This window comes from Chrysoperla carnea, chromosome 1 (genome assembly GCF_905475395.1).
Source record: "Chrysoperla carnea chromosome 1, inChrCarn1.1, whole genome shotgun sequence".
Classification (NCBI taxonomy): domain Eukaryota; kingdom Metazoa; phylum Arthropoda; class Insecta; order Neuroptera; family Chrysopidae; genus Chrysoperla; species Chrysoperla carnea.
In genome coordinates this window covers 103435385-103456815 of record NC_058337.1, presented here as the reverse complement: position 1 = coordinate 103456815, position 21431 = coordinate 103435385, and the positions used below count along the sequence as shown (strand labels likewise).

General features: G+C 27.3%; 3 protein-coding genes across 3 annotated transcripts; 1 reads left to right on the top strand and 2 right to left on the bottom strand.

The window, feature by feature from the left end:
• Positions 1 to 5325: 5325 nt before the first annotated feature.
• On the bottom strand, positions 5326 to 8531 carry LOC123306178 (vesicular integral-membrane protein VIP36). The gene is made up of 4 exons (XM_044888077.1): positions 8395 to 8531; positions 8201 to 8316; positions 7940 to 8137; positions 5326 to 5917 (listed from the first exon to the last, which is right to left on the bottom strand). Exons 1-4 carry the CDS (start codon positions 8507 to 8509, stop codon positions 5372 to 5374), a joined length of 975 nt encoding a protein of 324 aa, XP_044744012.1. The 5' UTR covers positions 8510 to 8531; the 3' UTR covers positions 5326 to 5371.
• Positions 8532 to 10316: 1785 nt separating this feature from the next.
• LOC123306177 (BTB/POZ domain-containing protein KCTD9) lies at positions 10317 to 14662 on the top strand. Its single transcript, XM_044888075.1, has 4 exons — positions 10317 to 10852; positions 12623 to 13027; positions 14040 to 14263; positions 14423 to 14662. Exons 1-4 carry the CDS (start codon positions 10348 to 10350, stop codon positions 14537 to 14539), a joined length of 1251 nt encoding a protein of 416 aa, XP_044744010.1. The 5' UTR covers positions 10317 to 10347; the 3' UTR covers positions 14540 to 14662.
• On the bottom strand, positions 14558 to 20332 carry LOC123293108. Its single transcript, XM_044873826.1, has 8 exons — positions 20244 to 20332; positions 20027 to 20167; positions 18781 to 18931; positions 18622 to 18699; positions 17145 to 17222; positions 16746 to 16925; positions 15525 to 15992; positions 14558 to 14785 (listed from the first exon to the last, which is right to left on the bottom strand). Exons 1-8 carry the CDS (start codon positions 20330 to 20332, stop codon positions 14558 to 14560), a joined length of 1413 nt encoding a protein of 470 aa, XP_044729761.1.
• Positions 20333 to 21431: the final 1099 nt, after the last annotated feature.

Below are 21431 nucleotides of genomic sequence, written 5' to 3'. Positions count from 1 at the left end.
TAACTGCTCCGTTTTAGATGCCACGCGATTCAGCACTTAACGAGGTACGCTCACTTAATCGTCCATAACATTAGAACGAATTGAAATTTGTATTGAAACTTTGGAACGTATTTTGAATAGTTTTACTAACAATTTTTTGCATTTAATATGCGTAAAACAGCTGCTCTTTACGTAGAGTGGTTCTCGAGCAAATGATCCCTTTACTGTTAAGTGCTAATAGCATCATGCAGTTTCCTGCTGGCAACATGCATATTTGTATTCTTCTAAAATTTCATGAAAAATTCCATAAATAAGTTTCCATACATGGTGACCTCTAAGCATCTCTTTTAAACGATTTATTTATTCTATTACGATATATGTCATCTAAATAGAGTGCCAAGCATCAGCTTGAAAAAAACACCATTAAAGTTCATTTACACACAGCATCAATGTACTTCTTTCCTCTGTGTATTTTAAATGTTTCCTATTAGTTTTAATAAACTTAAAATAAAAATAATTAATAATCGATTTTTAATAATAAAAATTTTGTATGATGCTTACTTACTAATAATGAAGTTAAAACTCATTGTTAGATTAAAAAAAAAGCACAGTTTAAAAAAAGATGGTGCAATACGATGGTGTGTAAACAATGAGCGTGAACGGAACAATAAAGTGTTGGTTTTAAACTAAGTTAGATATTCAGAATATGAACAAATTTTTTTGTTCAGGACGCAGTATTTGAGAATAATTTTATAATGGCTGGAAATTGGAGAGACTGTTATAAAGATTGTAACTAAAAATTGTTTCCTCTTCGAAAATATTCGTAGCCGGAAACTTTGTTTAAGTCGTTCAAATAATTTAAAATAAAAGCTTCTTATGGCTGTCAAATATTCTTTAAAGAAACTTCCTTAAAAAAATTTCCTTATTTACTGAACTCTGGAAGATTTATATTGATATTGGGAGTCGGGAAAAACTACACAATTCCTGCAGTCTTCTGATCAAATCTAGGGAGACGACAACTCTATTTCCAGGACCCTTAAATAATAGATCCTATGCTTTGAAAATTATCGTAAAAAAAAAATTTTTTAGACACAATTTTTACAACATTCTCTCCTTCGAGTCGTTCCAAAATGATTGTTAAATACTTCATTTAAATTGACTCTAAACCTATACTTGGAATAATTTAGTTAGATATTCTGTGCCTAACTTGGCTTACTCAGCACTTTGCTGTCCCGAACACGCCCCATATTACAAGTAATATTATTGAATGTATAGTAATCTTTCTTACTATGTAGATTTGATTTAGTGTTTATTATTGTTGTTTACTTATTCTATTATTTTAATTTTTTGTTTTTATTTTTGTTTTCTTTTAATTTTTTAATTTAAATAAAGCATGATTTTTTTTTATAAATTTTTGTTTTGATTGTTAATTACCTATTAAAATCGATGTAATGTATGTATGAGAATGTATGTAAGCAAAATGAAGTATGTAACACCCTATACCCTTTGGTATGTAACATATGTATGTATTTATTAAAAGGGTTCGTACACTCATCTTAAAGTAGTTAAAATAGTTGATACATATAATAAATATTAACTAGTATTGTGTGAAGTAAATATCGATATTTATGTTAAGGCCTCTAATTACAAAATAACACTTATTTTTAAAGATCCAACTAACGCTATATTTATTATAAGAACGATGGACCCAATATGTCAATGCGTCGTACGTCAATGCGAGATTTTCTTTATGTTTGTAGAGACATTTTTTCCCTTGAATATGATCGTATGGCTTATTGAGCTTAGTATATACTATTACGTAAGCCTAATTATAAACCATGGAATTGAAATCTCTGGGTTGCTATTTCGTGTACAGGCGTTGTACGATATTGGTATTGTTGTATTCTACGAATATGGTTGGCCAGTAGTACCAAAGTTCTTTTGTAGTTTACTACAATTAATACAAACGACATTCCATAAAGAAAAGAAAGGCATAGGATTCATTTAATAAAATAGTCTAGGAACTGTTTGAATCCTAATTGTTTAATGGTTGGCAAGGGGATGGTTAGTTATAAGACGTATGGTTAGTTATAAGATGTATATTGCCCTAGAACTGCTGGAAAGGATTAAACTTATATTTATTTTAATAATACCCAGTAAGACGACTGTTACACTCCAGGCACATGCAGCAGCAAAGAAAGGACTTTCGTGAGAGAAATCGATTGAAATCTAGAAATTGAGATCTATCGCTCCACAATGCGATTATCATTTAATCTAAATGTATCAATTATTTTATAAACTAAAGAGTGTGTGTATGAACCTCTAAAATTAATAATAAATATATAAAATAAAGTGTGTTTATTTTTAGATAAGATGACAACAATTAACAATAAATTAATAGATGATAAACAACAACAGCATCAATATATTTATATAAAAAGTACAAATAAATCAAATATCAAAATGAATCAACCACAAAGGATATTTAAAGAAACATCAGTTTAATTTATTTTATTAATTATTTAGTTAATTATTTATTATATAGGATGTTTTTTAATCATAATAAAATTTACAACATTTTTTTTAATTTAACTCATATATCATGAGGAACACAGGACTCTGATCTCATATATATGGACAATGAATATTATTTTGCCTTTGGCATCCAGAAACATTAGCGTCATTCTTGACTTACGATGGAACTACAGTACAATTTTTTGAGAAACTAGAAATGAAAACATTAAAAAATGCAATTGGATAAGAATGCGTCATAATATTAAAGGAAGTATCAAGTTTTCTGAGATGGTAAAACTAGAAGTTAAATCATTCAAACGATGCACACATTTTTTGGTTCACGGGGTAAAAGCAACTAACATGTCCTTATATCAACAAAAATGTTTCGAATTTTGTTTTTTAAATTTAATAACATACTTTTTTACAGCTTTTATTTCTATAACGAATTTATTTATACCAGTCTTAGCCAGATAGATTACAGATTAAAAATTACAACTAATTTGGATTTTTATTTTGAAATACGAAACTTGATGGCGTAAAATAGACCTAGGTACATCAATCAGGCTGCACAAAATTACAGTCTAACTTGTGTAACAAACTTTGTATTGTTTGTGCCTCGATTTTACAAAAATACCTACTGAAAGAAAACTTAAGAAAATGAAACATTGTTATTTCTTTGTAATATTTTTCAGATGTTCATCACATAGTCACTGCTATTTGAACATAAATATTTATAAGCCTGATTGTGTCGACTGTATTTTTTCCGTTTCGTAATTTCAGAACTTCCCAGGTTTTTCATGAAGAAAATAATATATATGCAAGTAAATGGTACATTTCATTATCTATTTTTTTTACTCGTGAAATGCTTTTTAATTGAATTGGTGTTTTATTTATCGCGAAAATAGTTCAAAATTTATTATAAAGAAATTCATGCTTAAACGATGTTAAATAACACTCTTAACATCCAATGATTGTGCATTTAGAATTTTTAGTTTTGCGAAGCTTTCGAAAGCTTTATTATGTTTAAAAAACTTCTATATTATATTTGATCTCATTAATGTTATATTAATATATTTACAATTGTTTATGTTTAATGTTAATTATATACATATTGATGTGTTCAATGTCTAATAAAATATATACAAGTTGACAAAAAATATTATTATACATATACGTAATTGTTGTTAAAAACTTTGTGTGTGTTAATAATTATATCGCATGAGGACAGTATGAAGAAGTAATACTAAAGCTATCACCATTCACTGGTGTTACCTGTGGTCTCCAGAGCTTATAGAAAATAATATACAATTAATAAAGATTATAAAAATTGATCGCAATAGAAATTTTTTATCCTTGATAATTTTGACTTAATTTACAAATAATGTTAATGTTTAATAATCAGGAATCGATTAAATTCATGACAAAACTATTTCAAAATTTTATTAAATGTACCTCTTCTAAACGCAAAAGTACATTGGAACACGTAAAAATGGCTTGAGAGACTATAAGCCTGAAAAATTTTATAAATGTAATTGTTAATGTTCAAATTTGGATATTTTTATCTTTTACTGTTGTATAAATTCAAACTGGGGTATATTCTTAACTTGCAATTAACGGAAGTGCAAAAACTAGATTGTTAAAATTATTTCGTGTAATTTACTACCTCATAGCCAATTATCCAATTCTAAATTCCATCCATCACGACTAAAATTGGGCTACATGATCATTTACATAATTAATATTTATGACAAGTTGGCAGTCTTTGAATCTCATTCCTTGTGTTTTTTGAATTTGTTGATAGTATTTTGTATGTATAATAATATTTGTTAATATAGATAGGTATTACTATATTTGTTGTAAAATAAATAAACGGTATTTAACAATGAAATAAACAATATTTAATAAACAAAGAATTTTTATTTTAATATTAAATATTCAACCTTTGCTTTGTCAGTTTATTTGTTCTAGATTTAACTTTCACAATACACGTGTCAAGAACAAATCAAGTAATTGCAAATTGAAGATCGCCAGCAGTAATGTATTTTCGACTTGAAACTTGACTTCAAACTTTTGGTCATTTTATCTGCCATTATAATTAGTGTTTAACTACACTCTAAATATTGGCAAGGAGCGTTAGTATAGTATGTGGAGGAGACAGCTAAATCGACCGCAGCGCTTTTATCTTAGAAAATTTGCGATAAATCATTATGCGATGAAAATTATGTTTTCCATCCGTGGGTAATTGGTGAATGGATAAAAATGGTATTCAGGGTTTAAAAAACTAATTAATGAAATTTTACTCTTTACAACGTATACTAAGTTACAGAAAATTCTTCTTTTTTAACTTTAATTTACAGTTTTTATCGCTATTCTGTCAATGTAATGGTTCAAATCGATGATTTTGTACTGAATGATAACATGAAGGAAAAATATCTCCGTTAGTCACGCAAACAGGATGTAGAATACAATAACTGCATCTAGAAAGTACATTTTAATACAGCTCGTGGTTATGTGTGTACATGTTAATTCATAATATTTTATGATAAACTTCGACGCAGAATTGTATGCTCTACAACATATCTAAAGTCCCATGAAAATGATTTTACGCTTTCATCAAAATATAATAACGAAAGTGTAAAATCATTTTAGTACAATTTTACTCTGAAAATAAAATATTAAAAATATTCTCTAATTAAAAGCTAGTAAATAATAGAATCAATTTTGGCAATATTTTTACTATAGTTCTCCATTAAAAGGTCTTTGACATTAAAATAAAATTTAATAAACAAATAATATTTTATTATAATAATTAATTACAATACAAAAGGAGGAAGAGTAAACAAACAAATTTACATATACAAAGTACAAGTATATATTTTTAATAAAAACGTTTACGATTTTGTTCTTGTTGTTTTTGATAAAACATAATTGATAAAACAATACATGCAACAAACACAACTGCCCCAACTAACATTAACAAAAACACTTTAACACCACTCAATGATGACGTTAACGATGATTGTTTTGGATCTTCTATATGATCTCTTGGTGGTGTAAAATACGATGCTGATGGTGATATTTTACTTCTATCATTATTATCATCACCTTCTAATTCATATAATTTGATTGATAATATATCATGGTAATCAGATAGATCACCTGTGGTAGCTGATACACCAAAATAGTAGCCAGTTGGTAAAAATATACCATCTACTTGAAAACATTGATGCCATGCAGCTTTGTTTACTAAATCAGTTGATACAATCAATTGATTGTTTAAATATTTTATTGATATGTGTGTATCGAATTCTAAATTACGTATTTTGGCTTCACAACCAGCTATTTGAGTGTGTGTTCCATCACGATCGTGATCATAATGTAATGTACCATTGTTGATCATTGCAGATATATATGGATGCTGATGCTATTTAATTAAATTCAAAATATTAGATCATTTGGTAATTTTTTAAAGAATTGCTTTGGTTAAAAATAAGAAAGGGGTAGTTTTGTTTATAAATAACTTACTGCAGTCTGTAGGGTTAAAAATTTATTATAAATTTAAATTAGTATACTTCAAAAGAGCGTACAAGGTTTAAATCCCAAAAATAGCGAAACTTTCTCATATCCAAACGCCACCATTTGGCATTTTTTATTTGTTAGATGTTTAGGCCCCCTCCAATATTTTTAAGATAAAAACAACCAGAGAACTAACTAGGGCTTGGCAATGAGGACAAAATATGAGGCGGAAACCAAAAAGTATGTTTGTACGAAAAACAAAAAGTATATAATCATATAAAAGGCTCAAATTTTTTCATGCCTAAACTCATTATTTTACAATATTGTAAATGCCATAATTTGTTGAAAAAAATATTTGAGGTAATTGTTCGAATATATCTTATAATATAAACATATAAAAAATATTAATGAAAAACAACCGACAGAAAATTAAATGTGGTATATGTATGTATGCTTCAAATAGCCCGGCTGATTGAAGCATACATACCATTTATGTTTTACCTAAAAAAGAGTTTTGGCTAAATTTTGTCTCCGCATACACAGGTAATAATATTTAAGAAGTATAAAAATGACAGGGTATTTGGAAAATAACGTCATTTCAACAAGATTAAAATATTCTCAATACAGAAAACCACGGATTAATTATGGACGCAGTCAAATTTCTTTGAGTTTATCCAACGAAGTCTTCAAAATTCAAAAAATAACTATTTTTAGGGTTATTTTTGCGTACCTCATGCAAATTTCTTTTCAAATACGTTTGTATATTGGATTGGACGATACAAAACGTGACGTGAATTTAATTTTTTATAAACAGGCAATAAAAACTTTAATGAGCAGTAATAAAATAATGATTTTTATTGTTTTTTTATCAAAATTCAAAATAATATATTGAAGCCACATATACCAGTCTCTTTTAAAGTAATCAAAGAAATTAAAAACTATGGCGTTTATTGAGTTAGATTGATTAATGAAATTCAACTGCGTTTAAAATTCCTGATATTTTTAGATGGCACAAATTATAATATAACTAACGAATATATAATGTGTTCCTGGATAGAGGTAACTATAACATACGTGTAAATTTCCTTATTTTGCATTTTAAGAAAAACAGTCATTCTTTATAAGAAGTTTTGCTTATTCTGAAAAGTATGTAGGAATATTTAAAACTTCTTAATAACGTACAGGGTAGCCAAAAATTTAGAATCACTATTTTATTTCTGGTAAACTACCCTTCTTTTTTATAAGTTGGCGAAATGTTCCTAAGAAAAGTTACTCGCAATTAAAAATTATGACTATACAAAATATCAAGTAAATCCGTGTACTTTAATTATAGCATCATTTTTTATTTGAACAAAAGCTCTAATTATAAAAAAAGTAAGAAAGAAAATAATAATAAATCAATGAACATGTACTATCCGAGACTGTATTTTTTTGTGTTCAATAAGAATGGAATTGTCAGAGTTGGAAAGATTTTCTTGACATTTTGTATAGAGTCATAATTGTTAATTTCGAGTAACTTTTTTTAGTAACATTTTGTCACTTTTAAAAACGAAGGGTAGTTTACCCACAAAAAAAATAGTGATACCAAATTTTTGGCTACCCTGTACATTATTTAGAAGTTTTGAATATTCCTACATACTTTTCATAATAAGCAAAACTTCTTATAAAGAATAACTTTTTTTCTTTAAATGCAAAATAAGAAAATTTACAAGTATAGTTACCTCTATCCGGGGACACACTGTATATAACAATTTTTTATGGTGTTTTGTAACGGGAGCAAATTTGGGAGCTTGTAATGATTAATCTTTACAATTTACTAGAATACACAGATTGCATATAAAACTAAGCGTCATTTTCTTATTTTACCAAAGCAACATTAAAAAAAAAAGAATTTCCTCTTATATTTAAAGCAATTTATATATAAACTTACATTATGTGCTCCATTATGATTACTGTACGTATCTAATATAATTGCTAAACCGTTAAAATAATCGATATTACCAAACACTGGTCCATTTAACATACGATCTTTTGTATACCAAATCGCTAAACCATCACCAAATAAATCTTTACCTTTACCATGGACTTTAAAATGTATTTGTAATTCCCAATTATTTATTAAACATGGCTATTAAAAATAACAAATGTAATTAATATTTAAAATAATATGTGTATTTAATTCATTACTTACTTCTGTATTCCATAATGCACCGTTTTTCGATTGCTCATCAGGTGTTAATCGTATATAATCATTAGTGACTAGTGTTGATCCCATAAAATCCCAATAAGGTATACTCATTTTAGTACCTTTAATCAATTATTTTTTATATAAATCATTGAATTAATTATTAATAATATATATATTTATTTATTTAAATACAATACCTCTGTGATATGGTTTGATTAATGAGTGTTCACGTTTCATATAATCTTTCGTATTCCATCCTTTTATTTCATTTATTACAATTATTAATAGTAATAATAATATATATTTATACATTCTAATAAATAACTAATTAATTATATAACTTAATAACTAATAAATAAACAAATAATATATAAATATATATATATTATTGTTATTATTTATTTTTATTCCGTTTCTTCTTGTAAAACTCAGACAAATGTCTATTATAGATAGATTGCTATGATAGCAGTCTATGGTTGTTCTCATGAAAAGCCGCAAACAAATGGTCATCACCTTCATAGTTCAAAGTACGTGTATACGGTACAGTATGGGTACCGTTCAGTGTGGTCATTTTTAATGCGTATCTATAATCGTTTGTTTATTTCGATCTAATGGAGATAAATGATGTTCTACTAAAACATATATAAATATTTTCTAACTACACAATATCATATGAATATAAACAATAGGTAACAAAAATTATTTTTATATTACAGATATTTATTTCACTAATATTAACACATTGCGTGATTCATAAATTATCTATGATCTCTATCTACGAGGCGATATTGTCATGTATATGAATTCATATTCAACTATTTCCGTTAAAATGAAGAAACAAATGAACATAACTCATGATAATCGCGTGTAATATAGAGCCAAGGTCGATGAGCGACAGTGATTGTAGTGAAAAGCTATATTGTTTTCGTTTCATCAATTACATTGCATAAAATACTTCACACTTTTCGTATAGCGATGATATAATAAATAAATTATTAAATAAAACTATGGAGGGTAGAGATAAGGAGAACTATCTTAAATAGGAGTTCAAGTAAAAAAGTGTCCATCTAAAAACAGCAAATAACAGTTACAAAATTGACCAGAATGGCGCTTGTGTAGCAGGAGGTGTTTGATGTGAAATTCTCTATCCTTCTCGAACAACTTGTTTAGATCTTTATCTTACTCTTATTACTTTGAGCACTTCTTTTAAAATTTACACTTTTGCTACAGCAGCGCCACCCTTATTTGCTGCTTTTTGATGGACACTTTTTATATACAGAGATAGTTCTCCTTATCTCTACCCTCCAAAAATAAAACCAGTGAAAATAAAAAATTGATTGAGTTAATTGTTAAAATACACAAAAGACAGTGTAAATGTAATAAAAAAAACAAAACGATTCTTATTTATTTTTCTAGGATTATTTGTTTGTTTTTTGGATTAATAGTCATTTGAAATGAACTTTTAAACAAAAAAATTAACAACCAACCCCCCCTCATAAATTGATCTCTTTCACCCATTTAATGTTCTCAGATGGGTTTATTGACCCCTTTAATGTTCTATCTCCATTTTTTGTCCTAATTTGAACCCTCACGGGAAAACAAAGATATTTACCAAAAAGATGTTTATTTTTATATAAGAAACAGTTTTTGTATTTAAATTTTTGTTCTGTCTGTCGCGGTTTAAAAGGAACACGCTATAAAATATCAGGTCGATAACTCCTTCTCGTTTTTTTTAAGGTAATTTGATGAACACCTATACAAAAATTTTGTTTGTAGCATCAATATTTCTAATCGTTACAAACTTGGGATTAAATTTAATATACTAACTTAAAATAGTGTTTGAGAACATTTTGTTAATTTGATATTAGCATCAAAATGACGGACGATTAAGCCCACCTAAATAAATAGAGCTTTAGCATAACTCCTAGTGTCCTAGATATGGTTAAACCACAGACTTATACATATTAAATATGATATAAAAGTCTGTGGGTAGACTGAAAACTGATGACAAATAGTTAAATGTCAATAATTTGTAAATAATCACAGTTTATTTTCAAAAACAAGATTTTGATAACTTTTTCACGAAAAAAATCTAAATATTTTATTTAAACATATAATGTAAGACTGATATTTATAAAAAAAGTAAAAGAATGAAACGCATAACAGTATTTGAAAAGGGTAAAAGTGATGGTGGAAAAACATTATTGATAAAAGATACCGATACAAATTTTAATAAATTGCTAGAACGTATATGTATTAAATTAAAAATTGAATCAAATCCAAATGTTACATTATATACGAAATTTGATGGTGAAATAGATGATTTATCATTGATAAGAGACGATGATGTATTGTATGCATTAAATAAAACAAATAAAATCGAAGAACCAAAACAAGAATCAACACAAGAAGATGACTTAAAACATTGTAAGTGTTGTAAGTACAACACAATAAATACAAATTGGATTAAATTAAATGTTGGTGGTAAATATTTTACAACAACACGAAGTACATTATGTGAACGTGAACCAAACAGTATGCTGGCTAGAATGTTTAATTCACAATTAAAAGCAAGTGAATTAGATTCAACTGGTTCATATTTAATTGATCGTAGTCCGACATACTTTGAAATCATATTAAATTATCTTCGGAATGGTCAGTAAAGGAATAAATGAAAATCTAAAAAAACAAGTGAAACAAGACCGATTAATAGTTTGGCAGTAGTTGAAAATAATAACATTGTTGCTACCTCTAATGCTGGTTTTCCACTAAACGGGCAAACAATAACATAACTTTTCGCTTGCAGACCTCAGTTTTCCTTGCTGTGGGTAAAATACCCACACGAACTTTGGAAAATCTATTTCAATATTTTTATATTATTTTGTCTATACAGTGTGTCCCCGGACAGAGGTAACTACACTTGTAAATTTTCTTATTTTGCATTTTAAGAAAAAAAAGTCATTCTTTATAAGAAGTTTTGCTTGTTATGAAAAGTATGTAGGTATATTTAAAACTTCTTAATAATGTACAGAGTAGCCAAAAATTTGGTATCACTATTTTTTTTTGTGTGTAAACTACCCTTCGTTTTTAAAAGTTGACAAAATGTTTCTAAAAAAAGTTACTCGAAATTAACAATTCTGACTCTATACTAAATATCAAGAAGATCTTTCCAACTTTGACAATTCCATTCTTAGTGAATGTTTATCCGAGAAAATAAATTTTCTTTTTAATTTTCTAAACTAGTCCACAAAAAAATACACTCTCTGATAGTACATGTTCATTGATTTATTATTATTTTCTTTCTCACGCTTTTTATAATTACAGCTTTTGTTCAAATAAAAAATGATGCTATAATTATAGTACACGAATCTTCGTGATATTTTGTATAGTCATAATTTTTAATTGCGAGCAAATTTTTTTTAGTAGCATTTCGCCAACTTATAAAAAAGAAGGGTAGTTTACCAAAAATAAAAATAGTGATTCCAAATTTTTGGCTACCCTGTACATTATTAATCAGTTTTAATATACCTACATACTTTTCAGAATAAGCAAAACTTCTTATAAAGAATGACTTTTTTTCTTAAAATGCAAAATAAGGAAATTTACAAGTATAGTTACCTCTATCCGGGGACACACTATATATGTCGTCTTTTTCTGTATAATGTCATTTGGATTTTGTCATATCGTATGTATCCTTTACACATACAAACGTACGCGCGTAAATGTTACTGAATTTTCATCTTCCCGGGCCCTGACTCACTACTAATTCGAACTAAACTTCAACCACCGGCTCTGAATATCATGTATAATCTCAATTAAAAAGCATGTAGTAGATAGTTAAACAAATTCGTTTGGTTTCAAAATAAAGATTAACATGAATCGATTATTATATTTCTATAAAAATTTCGCTTTTAAATGAAAATTTTTTATGTATTTAACAAATAATAGTCTCTATTATAGAAAAATTTTTTTAATCAAATCACCAAGTTATTTCTAAGTAGAATTAAGACAATTTGACTGTTTCCAATTAAAAAGGTTTGGTATCTTTGTTAATATAAAGGATATAGCCAATCAGACTGGTCGTGTTTCATATGTTAAAATGTGAAAATACATTAATTCATATGAAAGAATAGTATATTAAATTTACTTACCTATTAAATGTTCTGGATAGATAATGTCACTTATAAAATATATTATAATAATAATTAGTTATCACATTTTATTTATTTGTCATTGTAAACACAATGTATCCTGCTAGATAGCCGAAGTCATCCGAATTGCGGTTTTTTAACCGACTTTACTGAAGTGATGTGAGTGAAAAACTCACTTTTTTCTTTATATTTGGCCGTACTTAATGACCTGTCGGTCTTGTTTCACTCTAATATTTTTCGATTTCTTTTCTCACGCGTAAATTTTCCTCACTAGGTGTTATTATATACAATAACAAAACCCAGGATGATTTAAATGGAATATTGATTGAATGTAAATATTATAATATTGAAACAATGATACCACAAATTGAAGAATTAATTTATAAAAATAATGAACAACAATTATTAAACGAACAAATTAATAAAAATGAACCAACAAATATTGTATTAACACGTTATGATGTTATTAAAACATTAATAAATACATCGTATATAACAGAGTTACGCTTTCAAGGTGTTCACTTAACTGGTGCTAATTTATCGAAATTAGATTTACGTAATATTAATTTTAAATATTCAATATTAACACATTGTATATTTAATGGTGCTAATTTATCATTTTGTTGTTTTGAACGAGCTGATTTATCGAATTCGAATTTAGAAAATGTACAATTATTAGGTAAATTTTATATTGAGTAGTTTTAGACATAAGATCATCGATTTTATCAGAAAAAAATTAAATCGAACACTACTTTTCGCCCTTTTGAATACTCCAAATAGTGACCGTTCTTAATGCGGAATATTTATAGCTCATGTTCGTAACAAGACTGAATTGTCTCATTCCATTTTTTCTGATAAAATCGCCCGATCTATTTATAGCCGAAAATGATACGATTGATTTCAAATTTTCTTTGCGTACTCAATAAAGAAATGAACATCTTGAATTATGTAGATTCCAAAAATTTTCGAAAATGCCTTTAAGCTATTGCAATAAATAGATTACGTTAACCAAAAAAGAGATTTTGAGGTTTTTTATATTGAATTCGAATCAATTTTCATTAATTTCCACAAGAGGTATTTTTCTTTTCAATTCATTAAAAGATAATGCAGAGGATTTAAAGTGAATTAGAAAATTTTCTCTTATGAATCGAGAAATTTTCTATTACTCCTCGATCTGTTCCATCAGCTATATTCATCGAAATTAGGCTGCTCCAGAAAATATTTTTGAAGGAGTCAATATGAACTTTTCATTAAACGTTTTTTAAGTAATTAATAATTATGCATTTTCCATCCGAGTTTTACTGAAGAAGGATAAAGAAGACCTTTATATCTAGATGCTAGGAAAACGTCTGCAGTATCCCTCTTGTTATTATTATTAACTGGGATTCGAGCCAGTGGCTACTGGCGGACAATTATTATTTTTTTATATTTCACATTTTTAGTTTTTAACACGTTTTGTTGCCTTCGGTCCCTATCAATTTCAGTTGCTTGTTTAGTCGTTATTCCACCCCATCTATAAACCACCCAGTTTTCATGTGGCTAGAATATTAGCTATTTATCAATTATTCAAGCTGGAGTATGTATATTAAATTTGAACTAAATCAGAGGATGATCGTTTTCGAAAGATGATCGAAAATATTCGTCGCTAGATTATTGAATTATTCTTCTAATTATTTATTTACTTTTTATAGGTGTTAAAGCATTATGTGCTAATTTTGAAAATTGTAATTTAAAAAATAGTAATTTTGAAGATCCAACTGGTATACGTGCAAATTTAGAAGGATGTAATTTAAAAAATGCCATTTTAGAAGGTAGTAATATGGGTGGCGTAAATTTACGTGTTGCTACATTAAAACGTGCTAATTTAAAAAATTGTGATTTACGTTCAGCTGTATTAGCTGGTGCTGATTTAGAAGTAAGAAAATATAATTACCATTGAAGCTGGATAAGCGAGAAAAGTCTGAATGAGAATAATAAATTTTTGGATTGTTTATTCTCTCGCTTATTCAAATTCGAATATTTTGAATTAAGTATGAAATTATTTATTGAAATTAATTTATTTACAATTTTACAGTGGTGTGACTTATCTGGTAGTGATTTACAAGAAGCTAATTTACGTGGTGCTAATTTAAAGAATGCTGCATTTGAATTAATGCTAACACCATTACATATGTCACAAACAATTAGATAAATAAGAAACTTAAAAGTATTAATTATAATTAAATTGTTCATTGTATAATATCTTTTCTAATAAATTAATTAATTTATTTATAATATGATAACGTTGTTGTTGTTTATTATTGTTATTATTATTTAAATGAATACATTCATCAATTAACTTAAATGTATTTGGATATTCATCAAATAATATTGGTGGCATTGAATATAATAGACCCCCTTCAATCATTGGATATGGTGCTTTGGGTGATAATATTATCTAAAACAAATCAACATTTATTATTTAAACAGAATAGAGGTAATCTGAAATTGAACGCAGTCAATTTCAATTTCAATTACACGCAGTCAATAGTAAAGTATATTTTCATCGCTTGCATATTTAAAAAAAACACTCTCACGATTGTAGGTAAAAAACAGATAGCCACTGTTCGATAGCCAAACATACATACATGTCACACACACATGATTGATATTCCCATATAATATATACTATATAATTTGCGCCCTCAAGGGTAAACAGTGATGTTTACGAAAAAATGTTTGAAACAAAAATTGTTTAATTTTTTTTAACGGTTTACATGACCCAATTGGCCTATGTTGTTCATGACGAACTCGACCTCACTTTTTACGTTCTTAGAACGCTGTAATCATTTCAGCTTAGTAACTTTTTTCGTTTTTGAATTATCGTGTTGTCTGACAGACAGACAGATGGACGGAAAAACATTCAAATGAACAACCGAAAATGGATTTTATGAACACCTATACCAAAACTTTGCTCGTAGCATCAATATTTTTAAGCGTTACAAACTTGGGACTAAACTTAGTATACATTTTTATATTTCATAGTATAAGGTAACAAGGTATAAAAAGAATTTAAGTATTTTTTCGTGTAGGTGGTAAAATAGAAAGTTTGTTTTCTCATAGAGTAGGAATTGCAAGTGTGAATGAAAAAAACTTCGAAACACAATTAATAAATTATAAAAATAAATTGTACTTACTTTACATATCGCATAATAATTAATATCACTAATATCATACATACATATATCTAATTTAGAGAATTTAAATAAATTATCATGAGCAGCATCATCAATAAAATCCTTTTCATTATAAACATGTTCCATTAAATCCGTATTATCATTATCATTATTATATTGTTTTAATATAATATGTTCAAAGTCAATAAATTTAATACGTTTTGTATGAATATCAATAACAATATTATCACTAGATATATCTAATAGATATAAATGATATAAATTATGTGTTGATGTAAATAATTTCATTGATTGCAATAATTGTAATGCAATATATGCACGTGTTAACCATCCATCAATTGAATTCATATTTATTAAATATGTATTTAAATAATCATGTAATTTAATACCACAATCTTCAACAATTATGTAACGTCCACATGCACCATAATATTTTGGTACTGGATAGCCATCATTTTTATTAAATAGCTATAAAATAATTGTAATAAATTAATTAAATAGGCCAGGTAATAATGGTCAGAGTGCCCATCATATATGCTGATAGACATCCAGACTATAAGGGGTCATTAAAAGATTTGTTATATGAAAAGTTAAATTTTTGACAAAATGTTTCATTTGGCTGTCCTTAAAGATTTGTTTGGCTAACAATCCGAAGATTTATAAAACTTTAAGGTAGTTGCTCCGCGATTTCAATATATTAGAAAAAATTTACAAATTTGGAAAATAATAGGAAGCAATTAAATACAAATTTTAAGCCTTTTGAGGGTTCCATTGATAAATGGCAAGACCGGAACTATCTAGAACTGGCTAGACTGGAAGATCGGAACTGGCAAGAAGAAGCTCTTTGAGAGAAGAATCAAAAGTTTCAAATAACTCTTCACCTCAAATGAGCCAGTTACGAAGCTATCAATGTGGAAAAAATTGTGTAATCTGTCGATAGTAATATTTAACCAAAATTGACAAAATTATTAGGGGTCACGAGGGACTTAACCAAATACTTTGAGAGCTTACATTTCGTGAAATAACCACCCGAGGGTAAAACCCCATTCTACGAGATACAATACGATAATGCTTTCGACAATAAAATTTTTCTCTATCAAGTTGCTTCTTTTTATTACAATTCTGGTGGAAAAATGCCTACCGTTTGTTACTTAGTGCAGACAACAGAATCCTACGTACTTAGTTCATTTTTTATTTTATAATAATATAAACAATACTTACTTGCAATATTAATGGTTCCGGATTCATTTCTAATGTATACCATAAATTGATTAATCGATCTCTTGTATTCATATTATTATCATCATTTACAAAATGATTAATAAATAACGTAACATTATTGGACAAACACATAAATTGTTTCGAATTAATAGTTTCATTTTCGATTAATATTGTATTAAAATTAATATTTAAATCATTTATATTATTAACAACATCTTCATTATCATATTGATTTAATTGATTAATATTAATTAATTGTTTTAATAATATTTTATTATTTGAATTATTAAAATAATAATTATAATGTATATATTTATGTGTAAAAAAGAATAATATATTAAATATATTATTTAAATGTATTGTTTGATATATTTCATTTGTATGAAAATATTTACATACATCATCTAAACCATAACATAATGGACATTTATCAATTAATAATAATTCATTTATATTGATTTTATTTAAATAGTATATTAATAATACACTTATTAATAATATTATTAGATGCCATTTTATAAATATTGATATGAATCTATTATTTAATAACATTTTTAAATTATTAATATTATTTTATGATGATACTCAACTTGTTAAATATTAATTAATAATAATTAAATCAAAACGACATAATTAAAAAAAATTATTTATTTTTTAAATCAATGATTTTTAATTAAAATATCATTATTATTATACAAATTTTTAATTATTGTATTGTTCCACTTTTTAATACTTTTTGTCTATAAGAATGTAAGTCTTTGATCCATTTTTCAATTCTATATTCCTCATTTGGCATTAACTGAAAAAAAGATAATAAATTAAAGATGGAAACTAACAGTGTTAATTGTTTAAATATCCTGTACATATCAATGTTTGAACTGTTTATATTTATTAAAATCATTAAAAGATCTTTTGTACTGCGGTCAGATCTATTGTACCTTCTTTGCTTCAAAAATCTTCTAGAAGCCCTACAGCTTTAACAACCTTTAGAATAAATAAAATCTACAAAAAGATCTATAATCTACAATTTGCGTTCCCTGGGAGATTGATTTTATGTTTGACTTCACAATAGCCAGTAAATTTACTTTAATGATTTTTTCGCCTGTTGCAAACGCTCTGAAGCCTTTTTCCATGAACTTTTAAAAGAATTTTTGCACAGTCTTAGACATGAGTGTTTGTCCAAAAGGATTTAAGGTCGTGTAAAATCCATTTCTTTATATTAGTTTTTGGTGTGCTTCTCGGTAGGCCAAGACAATGCCAAAAATGTTAATTCTGCAATTACTGCCAGGGAAGTTACTAAAAAAAATATGATTTTTTGATATTTTGTAGATATTTAGTCATAATTCGACCTGAGGAGATTCATTTTGGTCGCTAACTCCCTCAATTGTCAGCAACAGTTCATCAATTCAAATCAATCAAAAACAAACAGGTATATTTAGCAAGGCTAACATAGGCGTATTTTCCAAGGCAGATATAGCTGCCCGTTCTCGGTCAATTAGAGTACATTCCTGAAACTAATCTGGTTTCAGTTTTGGATTCGCCTTTGTATCATATTGTATCTTGGGTGTCAAAGGGGATAACGTTGTTCTCCCATGATGATTTGTCGGATAGATATTTTGACTTCAAATGGTCTGTTCAATTTTAAAACTGATCACAATCATCGATTTAAAAATGTAGAGTAATAAAATTTACCACAGATTTAAATTGGCCTATAATTTTTTGCTAGATCCAAAAAAAAAGACAATAAAATAAAAATACTTACATTTGGATGAAATATAGTGCATTTCGCAAGATTTGTATCATTATCCAAATTTTCATTAACTTTCGGTACAAGTATTGTTTGCGATTTTAAATCAATCAAAATATTATCCGGTACCTTTTTATTTTGATTTTGAGATGACGATGATGTGGATGAAAATTGTAAAAATTTATTTGCATCTAATTCATTTGTATTCTCATTATCATTATCAATTTTGATTGTATTATCATTATCGGATGATGTTAAATCATATATTATTTTATTTTTATTATTCACTGATGATGATGATGATTTTGATTTACTGTAGCGTGAGCGTGATGTTGATCTAGACCTTGACCTGGATCTTGAACGTCTTTTATCTTTGTTACGTTTTGAGTATGAACTACTTCTATGATATCGAGAACTTGAATATGATCTTGAATCTTTTCTAAACATAAAATCTATCATTTATTTTCGGCCATTCTCTTCACTTACTGTTAATCGAGAGCTTAATTTATCATCGATTCAGAAAGTTTCCTAATTTTTTCTATAGTTCTAAAAGCTACCTTCGCGATTTTTGTAAGCTAGCAATGACAATCTGTAAAACGAATTCTTAGGGTGGCCACAAGAATCCACGTTGTTTTCCGATATTCCAATATAATCTACCATTCTTTAAAAAAAATTCATACGGATTGAAGTCACATTGAAGTTTAATGTCATTGGAAGGTAGAGTTTTTAGCCAAATAAACAACATTTTTGTATTTTCTGGAGTGGTGTGGGCCCAAAAGTCAAGAAAATTCAGTTCAATTGGCTATCAGAAAAACATTTTTTAATATATTCGAAGTAAAATGAAATTTTTATTTTGAGTATCGTTGAAGTTACAGTACAATCTCACTAATCCGGCACTATTAAAAATCAGACAGTGCTGGATTATTGGAATTTTTGGATCACTGGATTGCAATCATAAATTCGATTACCGGAAAGTGTCGGATTATTGAGATTGTACTACTATGTCTCAAGTCGAAGTCACCAAAATTCTTTCTTATAAAATTTTTGGGGTCAACTACCTTATGAACTGAGCTTTATCGAAATTGAAGACATAATTAAAGGCAAACTAGGCCAAACTAGCTTCAAATTAATTCTGAAAATATTATTTAGTTAAAAATTAATCAAAATCAGATTAGTTAGAGAGTAAGATCATTAAGTTAAGATTTTTTGATACTTCTAAAATTTTCATAACATATTCCCCGGTAATAATGTGAGACGCTTCAAACATACGAATTATAGCATTTCTTTAATTGAACGAAAGGGAAGATAAGTATGACTAAATTACAATAGTATAGTAAGTTAAGTCATTGAGTGTAATTTGAAAACGCGAATAAAAAGAACGCGAAAGAAACGTGGAAAATTTTTAATTAAAATCATTTTAATTTTAAAGGTTATAGCTTAAATAAAATTTATTTCGCAAAAATAATAAAGATGAGCAAAATATTTTAGTTTGTAAATTGTTTTTTTTACAAAAGTTTCCAAACTACATACGAACCTGGATGATGATTTATGTTTATATTTTGATGATGATTTGTATTTAGAATTGGAATGTTTGTGACTCAAGTCACTACTAGATCTGGAACTCGATGCATCCGTTGATGTACCGCGAGAACGTGAAGACGACGAACGTGAACGTCTTTAATATAAAAATTTAATTTTATTTAGTGTTTCATAGCATAGAGTCAATCAATAATAAGTTCTAAATGACTAACCTGCTTCTACTTCTCTTGCTTGACTTTCTCTTTCTATTATAATAATAATCATCTGAAGAACCTTCTGAAGAACTAGAATGTCGTCCCATCACTATATTTTTAATTTCATATTTATATAATTACAATAAATGCATTTAAATTTTTTACTTCGTTTATGAAGTCAAATTAACCTCACCTTTGTAAACAAAATTTATGCCAATTTATGCTGAGTTTATTGTATTACTGTCTATGGTTTTTTCAGTAATTACAGACTTACTAAAATATAGACCAACAATTTTCAAAATTTTTTTTTCTTTTTTTTTTTTAATGAAATTAAATGTCTTGATAAATGGGTTAATTTTTCCCCCGATTTTTTTGGAGCCATATGACCGAGAAAACAGACAATGAAAATCATTAAAATTCAAACTGGCGAAAACGATCTGGAAACACACGATGTTACACGAAGGTTGGTTTGACGTCATTTAAAGTTGATAACAGTGATATATTAATACAGCTGTTGACACTGTTTTATTGTCATTGCTTATCGGATTGACATCACAGATCACGTGTGCGATGGAGCCAAAAAAAATCGTTTTAAAATATTTCAAATATTGTCTTTTTAACAATATTTTTCATAGTGTTTTTATTGTTAAAAATGCGTAAATTTTGAGTTACAGGCTCTACTCTACCTATATTTTCATAAAAAATTATCATAAAAGCATATCTGTTTTTCATGAAAAAGGTCTATTCATAGGTAGGTACAGATTGTTTCAGAATTTCACGGCACTAGATTCGATCTACTACAAAATAAAGATAAAATTTCATGCAAAATAAGCTTAAGGAGTATTTTACGTCTGTTAATACACAAGAAGAGCTTAATAATCGAATTATGGAAAACGCTAAACACATCACAACAATGTTTTAGGTATACCTAAAGCAGGCTCGTGCAATTACTGAAACACCCAATACAAACAATAGAAAAAATTTTTACAAACCTTATTTAAATACTTAACTAATAATTAATAATAATACACGTAAAGATATTAATTTAATTATTATTTAAACAAAGAATATTAAAAATTTGTCCGCCCAACTCAGGTAATTGAATATAGTATGAAGCTATAAATATTTCTGAGGTAAAATAAAAAATGAAAGTAAGTTATGATTGAAGTTAGAAACATGTTATTTTTCGATTTTGGGGAGTGAGCT

What these genes read in the sequence shown, in the direction of transcription:
- LOC123306178 (XM_044888077.1), bottom strand. Translation starts at nt 8,509, where the DNA reads ATGTATAAATATATATTATTATTACTATTAATAATTGTAATAAATGAA. An exon ending in GTGCATTATGGAATACAGAA is followed by an intron (nt 8,138 to 8,200) that starts GTAAGTAATGAA and finishes TATTTTTAATAG; the next exon opens with CCATGTTTAATAAATAATTG. An exon ending in ATCATAATGGAGCACATAAT is followed by an intron (nt 5,918 to 7,939) that starts GTAAGTTTATAT and finishes TTAATTAAATAG; the next exon opens with CATCAGCATCCATATATATC.
- LOC123306177 (XM_044888075.1), top strand. Translation starts at nt 10,348, where the DNA reads ATGAAACGCATAACAGTATTTGAAAAGGGTAAAAGTGATGGTGGAAAA. An exon ending in AGAAAATGTACAATTATTAG is followed by an intron (nt 13,028 to 14,039) that starts GTAAATTTTATA and finishes TACTTTTTATAG; the next exon opens with GTGTTAAAGCATTATGTGCT. An exon ending in TAGCTGGTGCTGATTTAGAA is followed by an intron (nt 14,264 to 14,422) that starts GTAAGAAAATAT and finishes ACAATTTTACAG; the next exon opens with TGGTGTGACTTATCTGGTAG.
- LOC123293108 (XM_044873826.1), bottom strand. Translation starts at nt 20,332, where the DNA reads ATGGGACGACATTCTAGTTCTTCAGAAGGTTCTTCAGATGATTATTAT. An exon ending in AAACATAAATCATCATCCAG is followed by an intron (nt 18,932 to 20,026) that starts GTTCGTATGTAG and finishes TTTTATGTTTAG; the next exon opens with AAAAGATTCAAGATCATATT. An exon ending in CGGAACCATTAATATTGCAA is followed by an intron (nt 15,993 to 16,745) that starts GTAAGTATTGTT and finishes ATTATTTTATAG; the next exon opens with CTATTTAATAAAAATGATGG.